This window comes from Sinocyclocheilus anshuiensis, unplaced genomic scaffold, assembly GCF_001515605.1.
Source record: "Sinocyclocheilus anshuiensis isolate Anshui unplaced genomic scaffold, SAMN03320099.WGS_v1.1 scaffold36, whole genome shotgun sequence".
NCBI classification, from domain to species: Eukaryota; Metazoa; Chordata; class Actinopteri; order Cypriniformes; family Cyprinidae; genus Sinocyclocheilus; species Sinocyclocheilus anshuiensis.
Genome location: NW_015554072.1, coordinates 254,128 through 263,140, shown reverse-complemented (window position 1 = coordinate 263,140; position 9,013 = coordinate 254,128). Strand labels below are relative to the sequence as shown.

At 36.5% G+C, this 9,013-nt stretch overlaps 1 protein-coding gene across 1 annotated transcript; it reads left to right on the top strand.

The window, feature by feature from the left end:
• The first annotated feature begins 2,844 nt into the window (after positions 1–2,844).
• LOC107668741 (putative claudin-24) lies at positions 2,845–3,528 on the top strand. Its single transcript, XM_016460717.1, has one exon. The coding sequence runs from the start codon at positions 2,866–2,868 to the stop codon at positions 3,526–3,528; it is 663 nt and encodes a 220-aa protein (XP_016316203.1). The 5' UTR covers positions 2,845–2,865.
• Positions 3,529–9,013: the final 5,485 nt, after the last annotated feature.

Below are 9,013 nucleotides of genomic sequence, written 5' to 3'. Positions count from 1 at the left end.
CCATTATGTGTATATACTCTACAATTTTAATACTTAAAAATAATGAAATATTCTTTGCATTGCAGTAATAAAAATAATTTTTTTATGATGAATATATTAATTCTTTAAGCAAAATGTCATTTCTTATTTTTTTCTTTTGATTTTTGTGATTAAATTTGACCTAGACTTGATCTACTGCACTTTATGAATATAGTAGTACTTTATTTATTCCTGAACCTTGTAGTGATTCTGTGCTGCTTTTATTATCCTGAATTATGTCAGTGCTTGTTATTACGCAGTTATGGCATAATATAATTATATAAGCGGATCATCACAACAGTCAATGTTAAGACTCGTGTATGCTTTACTGTAATCATTGAGATGAAGCAGAGTGTTCTGTTGGGCAATATGCCTTAATAAATTGTGCAACATCAGCAGACTATGTTTTGTGGTTTATATTACGCATATATATTATATAAACAATAAGAGGGAGGATGTAGACGAGATGACTTGAGGGGATTTACCGTCGATGATGGATGATGGCTAGAAACAAATCCGTAAGTATCTGTTTATTCATCCTTTGTGCAATGTGGTAAATAAGACTAAATTAACATGCTATTAATTTAAAGGTGCTGAAAGTGGCTGTTTTCAAAAACTTTCTCTACTACCTGACATATATCACTGAATTCCCATGCTCTTTAAACAGCTTGTGCTTTTTTTATTCAGTCAGAAAAGTAGTATTTCGAAGAAGAGTTAATGTGGTTGAAGCGAATGGCTAAAATCACATACAGTACAGCACCTTCAATGAAAAGATTATTCAAATGATAAATGTAATACTAAAGTAAAAAGTCAAAATCATTGATGTTCTCAATCAATTTGGAACAAAATATAAAAGTTGCTGTTTGCTGGCATTTTCAACAGAACACCATAAAAGCTGAGCCTCAGACTGAGGTGATGAAAGAAAAATGAAAGGTTTTGTATAGCAGCACAAAGGGGATCATTCTTTCCAGAGTAGCACACATGCTGCCAGGAGCTGCAACTGCACCTGGGCATCTCTCAGGCCACACAGCCTCAGAGATCAGACTTTATTATTATCTGACATTGTTAGAGATTGAACATGTCTCGGAACATTAGTATAATTTTAGAGTTGACTGAAGAGGACCTTCCACACTAGTTTTATTGTTTAATTTTCATCAAAAAGTTTAGGGTTAAATTAAAGGAATAGTTCACCCGAAAATGACAACTCGCTGAAAATTCAGGCTTTCACAGATGTAAATTAGTTTTTTTTCATCAGAACAGATTTGGAGAAATGTCAACATGCGCAACACTGACCTCATACGTCATGCTCCCGGAACTGCTTTTGTGTACAACTGTTGGCGCAAGCTACATTAAAATGATTATTACGTTTTGAATATGCATATTTTTCTTACAAAAACGCATCGATTCCCTACAGAAGGCCTTTGTTCACCCCCTGTGGAGCTGTGGGTAATGGATGGGTGATTTTTATTTAAGTTCTTTTGGACTGAAGCAATGCAACATCTGCTGAGTGTGGCATTAAACAGCTTGAAAGATCAAAGACAGTTTTTTATATAACTCCGACTGGATTCGTCTAAAAGAAGAAAGTCATATACACCTAGGATGCCTCGCAAGCTACATTAAAGTGATTATTACGTTTTGAATATGGATATTTTTCTTACAAAAACGCATCGATTCCCTACAGAAGGCCTTTGTTCACCCCCTGTGGAGCTGTGGGTAATGGATGGGTGATTTTTATTTAAGTTCTTTTGGACTGAAGCAATGCAACATCTGCTGAGTGTGGCATTAAACAGCTTGAAAGATCAAAGACAGTTTTTTATATAACTCCGACTGGATTCGTCTAAAAGAAGAAAGTCATATACACCTAGGATGCCTCGGGGGTGAGTAAAACGCAGCCTAATTTTAATTTTTGGGTGAACTAACCCTTTAACATCTATGTTGAAGTTTGACTTTTTTTTTTAAAGGGAGCAAAGTGATGCAAAGCTGAATTTTCAGCATCATTACATCGGTCTTCAGTGTTACATGATCCTTCAGAAATCATAAGATGATTTTTTGCTCAAACATTTCTTATCAATGTTGATGAATAGCTTGATCTTTTGATGAATTTGATACATCCTTGCTGAATAAGAATATGAATTTCTTTTTTTTTAAATTTGACTTACTGTCCCCAAACTCTTGAATGGTAGTATATGTCTGTGTCACAGTGTGGAATAAGTTACTTAGGTTTAAAGTTAGATGCGTGCCATCTTTAAATCTAGCCGGGGAAGATATCCACATTCGGTGTTCAAGGACAAATGGTGAGGTATGGATGACCTCAGCTCAGCATATAGGACAAGGTGTCTGATTTCCAACCACTCATCTCTTAATATCAGAGGAGCTTCAGTGAAAAAAAGAACCTGTGGTACACAGTGTTATTAAAGCAAACTATCATTCATTCAACTGCTACACGACACTGCATCCTATAACTCCTTAGGATCACTTCTGAGTTATCATTAGCAAGGAAAAATGCTCTAACACATTTCTTTGAAGCTCTTTCTAATTCTTTCTTTTCTTTTCCTTCAATCTCAATAAAGTCTTATTGCACTCTGTTCAGGCTTCTTGCACAGACTTAAAACTGGACATATCGTATTTCCTTTTTAAAAAGCAGTTATTGTCCTCCGTAAAGATATTCATCAGTTTGAAAAACAGTCTCGCCGTTGTGAAGGGCTGCTGGATCATCCGGCAAGAACAGGTGGGTTTTATTAAAGCAAAGGAGGAGCCAGTCCAGACTAGATGAAACATACGAGTTGAAAATCTCAGACAGACTCAGATGGATAGACAGACAAAGCGAGAAAACAGACGAGTGTTAACATGGTGCTGTTAACCACCAAGTTTGTCCAGAGAGCTTCGCTCTTTGTGTCCTTCGGAGGTTTAGTCACAACCATTATTACAACCTTCCTGCCACTATGGAAGACGATGAACTCGGATCTGAATGAGATGGAGAACTGGTATGAGGGTCTCTGGCACATGTGTATTTACACGGAGGAAGTTGGCATTCACTGCAAAGCCTTTGAGTCTTTTTCAGCCCTTCCACTAGACACTTTAGCTTCACGGGTTCTCATGTGCATTTCCATTGCAACAGGATTTCTTGGTGTGGCGGCTGCTTTTTTCGGACTCCAGGGTGTTGAGATTGGCACCGGGCGGGAGAGGATGAAAAGGACTCTGCTCATCCTCGGTGGAGTGTTTATCGTTGTGTCAGGGATCACGACCCTCGCACCTGTTTCGCTAATGGCGTACATAATGGTAGTGAAGTTCTGGGATGAGAATCTTCCAGATGTGATGCCCAGATGGGAGTATGGAGAGGCCATGTTTTCTGCATGGTTTGCTGGACTTCTGTTAGTTGTTGGAGGGACTTTTCTTTTTGTTGCTGTCTGCATGGGCGATCATGAAGCAAAGCTGCAAAGTAAAATTCTGGCTCGCAATCAAGAACAACGCTCGAGAACTCGGCATTACCGAAAGACGGAAATCATATAGTTTAGATTTCATCTTAAGGCTGGAAATATTCAAGAATGCAACTCAGCTTTACTAAATAAACATGCCAGACTTGTTATCATGAAATATTGAATTTGAGTTACTTGCATGGTGATTTTAAATTATACTTCAGTTCTTTTACATAAGAATCAATCTCTGCAGACTTGAGAGATTTGTGAGCGGTCATCTTAAAGAATACTAAAAGTCACAAAATCTTTTTGCACTGTTGATGCATTGTACCGAAAACTCAATTAATGTTATGCATGATTTGGAAGCATTTGGACAGAACTTTTCACATGTTCTGAAGCTTTCGGTTGACTTTCAAAGCACACTTTGGTAAAGAAATCAGTGGCCTATTGGTGTTTTTTTTTTTTACATAGATTTAAAAACATTTCAACCAGTAGTGTAAAAAAAAATGTTGTTTTGTTTTTATTTTATTATTTTATTTTTATTTCTGTGTGCATTATTTGACACTTTTTTTAAAATCAACGGTATGTTTTGTCAACGCTAGCACTGTCAATGATGGTTAATGCTGTAATGCAAGTTTTGCAATTTGAAAATATAGTATGTGTCAGAATAAATGTGTAATTATTTTTGGGATCTGTATTCTGTGCATAATCAGAATTACTGTATGACATAAAACTCATAATAACTGAAAACATTTTAATTTAAAAAGATTTGTTCCTAGAGATAATTCACCCAAAAATTGCAATTCTGTTATTCCATCTTCTTATGATATATTCTTTTATGTTCCACAGAAAAAAGAAAGTCTTAAGTTACAGAGCGACATGAGGATGAGTATTCTCGTAAGCATAATGAAGTCAGTTATTGACTGAATATGTTTATGTTGAATTATTGTTAAATCAAGCCAAGTGTTTTATAAATTGATAGATGAATGAGGATAAACTAAATAAAAGTGTGTGGTTTGATCAGACCTAATTCCAAACGCCTCCATTCCTAGTTCCTGTAGGGGTTTTTGGATATAAAACATTGTGTAGCCATCCTTAATGGATATTTTGGCATCAGTTAGAACAACATTCAAACAAGTATAAAGGAAATGAAAGAAGACAGACTGGGAGAGGCAGACCACAGTTGAAGCAGAAGCTGGAAAACAATGAATTCTTTTTTCTTGTCTAGGACAGGCATGCTACCTTTTAGCGCTCGGCTAACTTTGGCAGTGAAAGTCATCCAGCGTAGAGTTCAGAAAAGAGTTTCCTGTGAAACACATAGGTCAGCGGGTACAAATGAAGAGGGTGTGTCTTTGGCCTACAGTCTGTGAGCATGCATCCCCATACAGATGTGCTATGACGTTTAGCTTAGTTGATATCCCTGGCTAACATCTAAAAAAGCACATGATGCAGTGGTAAGGCTGTTTTGATATCATAAATGTGTACACTAAAATCAGACAATGCCCTCTTTATGTTTTGTATGCTCCTTTTTGAGTAACTTTGTATGTTTCCTTAAAAAAATGCCACACAGCTGTTGCACAGAAGTCAAAGAGATTTTGTCAGTTTTACTGCTTTTTTTAATTTAGCTTAGTTGATATCCCTGGCTAACATCTAAAAAAGCACATGATGCAGTGGTAAGGCTGTTTTGATATCATAAATGTGTACACTAAAATCAGACAATGCCCTCTTTATGTTTTGTATGCTCCTTTTTGAGTAACTTTGTATGTTTCCTTAAATAAATGCCACACAGCTGTTGCACAGAAGTCAAAGAGATTTTGTCAGTTTTACTGCTTTTTTAAATTTATTTATTTTTTAAATAAACATTATCATTAATTATTGTCATTTGTGTCTATATATGTTCACAGGTTTGGGGTTAAGTAACAGGTTTTGGAAGACAACACTTTAATTGAGCAATAATGCATTATGATGTTACAAAAGAATTCTGTTTCTAATAAGAAATGTTTCTTAAGCAGCAAATAGCAGATTGGAATGATGTCTGAAGGATCATGTGACACTGAAGACTGGAGTAATGATGCTGAAAATTCAGCTTTAGGAATAAATTACATTTGAAAATATATTTAAATGGAAAACAGTTATTTTAAATTGTAGTATTTCATAAAAAAGTTTAATATAAAAAAAATATACCTTTTTCGAACTACCTTTTTTTAAAAATACATTTTTATCAAATAAATGCAGCCATGGTGATCATGAGACTTCTTTCAAAATTATATAAAAAAATATGAATTACCCAAAGTTTTGAATGGTAGTGTACAATAAATGATCTATTTTAATTGATATATTTACGTATTAATATCTAATCGAATGTATTATCATAATTGATATATTTTAAATTTTATTGTACCCATGTTTCACAAACTCTGGAATTTTTCTAAAATATTCACATTTTTTGAATCAAACATACTAATTATTTTGTATCACTATCCAACCAGGTACTAACCTTATCAGTAAGTAATTGTATCCTTGAAAATCTAAAACTATCGATTCTTTCCAGGACACGCTGTCTCCACAGAGGTTAAAGCACCTCTACAGGAAGAAGACATTAACATTCATATCAGAGAATAAGGCTAATTCATAATTCATCAGCTCCCTGATCTTCTGAATAATATGCTGTGACCTGTATGGCTCTTTGCACTGAGACAGGTCATGTCTGGTAAAGGGAACGAGTGCTTAATGAAATGATCTATTATGTTTGTCCTTTTATCCTTGAGGTGATGTTTCCTCAACTCTTCACCTCTAATCTCTGGTGATGTTCCTCCATTGCCAGCAGAGGGCCTCACAAGTAGATGTTCTACCAGGATTTTTGCTTCCTGATGGAGGTAAGTTTGATTGTACTTGCTGGCAGATGCTGCAGACATGTCAGACGGCTGCAGTAAAAACAGACTGCTGGTGCAAGACTGAATCCCTAATGCATTGGTTGTGATTTACTGCTGCCTTAATGCATTGTGAAAAACAGCTTACTCTTTTTTTTTTGTATGTATAGATATCTAAAAAGTGTTGTTTGCATCCAACTGGCAAGCACAACTTTAATCAGTGAATCATCATTTCAGGTTTAGTCACAGCCTTTCCTGAAATGTAGCGCATCCTGTTCTCTGATCCGACAGCATATTTAATGAATATGAAATCAGAGAGGTTCCTCTTTTGTGATGAGCACAGCAAAAAGAGCCTCATGACCCTTTCAATAATAATTAGACTGTATTTATCATCAGACATCTTTTTGCCCCTTTTCCAAAGGCAGTGAGACACACATGATGGAGAAAAGATACATCTAGATGTTTACATTAGGGTTTGTTGTTAGGGTTAGTGCATAGTTGCTACAGAGCATAGTTAGATGGTTGCTAGGGTGTCCTGGGTGATTTTTTAGCACATTGCTATGCAGTTGTAGAGTGTTTTGTTAATGCATGGCTATGCACCTGGGTTTTCTGATTGGTTTTGGTGCATTGCTCTGAGTGTTGCTATGTAGTTGTTAGGGTGTTCTGATTGGTTTTATTGTGTTGTTGTTATTAGGGTGTTCTGGTTGGATTTTAGTGCATGGATATACAGTTTTATGCATTTTAATTGGTTTTAGTGTAGGCTATTGCTATGCAGATACTAGTGTATTCTGGGTGTTTTTTTTAGCATGATGCTATGCAGTTGTTAGGGTGTTCTGGGTGGTTTTAAGTACATGGCTATGCTGGGTGCTGAGACTGGTTTTAGAGCATTGCTATGCATTTACTGTGGTGTTCTGAGTGGTTTGTAGTACGTTGCTATGCAGTTGCTAGGTTTTCTGGGTGGTTCTAGGCATGCTACTACAGTAGGCAGTTGTATGTATGTTCTAAATAGTTTTAGTGTGTTGCTATGCAGTTTATATCCACCTTATTTTGGCCAATCTCTATAACGGAATTGCACACAAACTGCATTGCAATCATTTCCCAAATTGTCTTTTGCGTGGAAATATTACTTAGTCTGTAAACAGCCGCTAACAGAGGCCGGAGGCGCTGAAGATGGACGCAAAGAGCAGAGCTCCCTAAACCTAAGTATAATAGTAAAGCGCCACTAATGAGCACTAATGATCTGTAGAAAGATCATCCACAGGGGCAGCATTTACAGTAATGAAGCGAGAACCTGAGATTTGATCTGCTTAAACGACAAATTAGACCCACGATATGATGCATTTGAGAGAGAACAAGCTCAGTAAAACTAAGGAGAATAAAAGAGATCACAGGAACAGAGTGATTTAGATAGTGGTCAACCAAAGGAAGCAGATTGATAGGTTGGGGGAGTGACAAAAAGGAGAGACGGAGGTGCAGGAGGGGGTGAAGAGTGAAAGGGAAAGTGGAGCGCTGGGAAAATTCATGCTGTGTTAGCATCCCTGAGCAACTCCATCAATACTGCATACAGCTGAGTTACTGGGCAGGAATGAGTAAAAAAGAAAGAAGGGGGTAAAAAGAGAGGGTGTTTATGAAAGACAAGCACAAAAGTGGAGAGAGAGAGTAAGAGAGAACAGTTCTTACAGGCGCCTCTGCTTTCTGGTGTGTGTGTGTGTCAGAGGTTTGTGGTGGGACTGTGCCTTGATCTTGGGCTACTGCAGTAAAAGCGTGAGGAGGAGGAGGCAGGAGAGGATAGTGCTGCGCTCTGGAATTCTCCATAGGAAAGAGGAATAACACCAATCCAGCTCCACGGATAGCATCGGACTGGATACCTAGTGAGATTTCAGCGGCTTCCACACCTCTGACCTTATGCAGAAAACTCTGAGCACACCTAATTTAGACTGGACCAGGTGAGTAGAGATCATTAACTCTCAGTTTGGCAATGTTATGCAATTCAGATTGTGATCTGCTAGCACATGGAACAGTGTCTTATCAGATTGAATGAACTTCTGGAGGCAGATAAGATAAAAGAATGCTCCGTATGTGTGACATCTGAGGTTGAATTTTGCAGTGGGAAGCTGTTTGGTCAGGTAAATAGATTGGTGCAGATTTGAGGTCCACAACGTTGGAGTATTATAGTGGTGCACTGAGATCTCAGATGATGGATGAACTTATGTAAACTTTAGTTCTCTCCATCTATCTCAGCATCAGTTTTACTTTTTACACTGAAATAAAAGAGTGTAAAAGCAATTTTTACTCGGAAATTGCTAGTAAATTTCACAAACAATTACAAAGAAACCGCAAGTAACACATTGATTTAAACATTACAATTTGAAGTAGAAAAACTGAAATAGTATTTTCTTGTTAAACATAATCAAATGATCTTTGTTTTATTTACATCATGAAAAACATAAATATCAAGGAATTTTAAAATTGTAATTTTTTCTACTTTTAACATATTTATATTATTCTTTGTGAATGCAATCTTTATATATATATGACTAAATGAGGAATGGCTGGAAACTCAGAGGAATGTGTGGGAACTCAAAGGAATGTGTGGGAACTGGGAACCCTCTCTCTTTTTTTCTATATCCATTTAAAAGACAATAAAATATTTGGTATTTCAATGTAGTACACTGTAAAAATGTTTTTTTTTTTTTAAGTTGTAAAGAT

Coding starts and splice junctions, on each gene's coding strand:
- LOC107668741 (XM_016460717.1), top strand. CDS start 2,866: ATGGTGCTGTTAACCACCAAGTTTGTCCAGAGAGCTTCGCTCTTTGTG.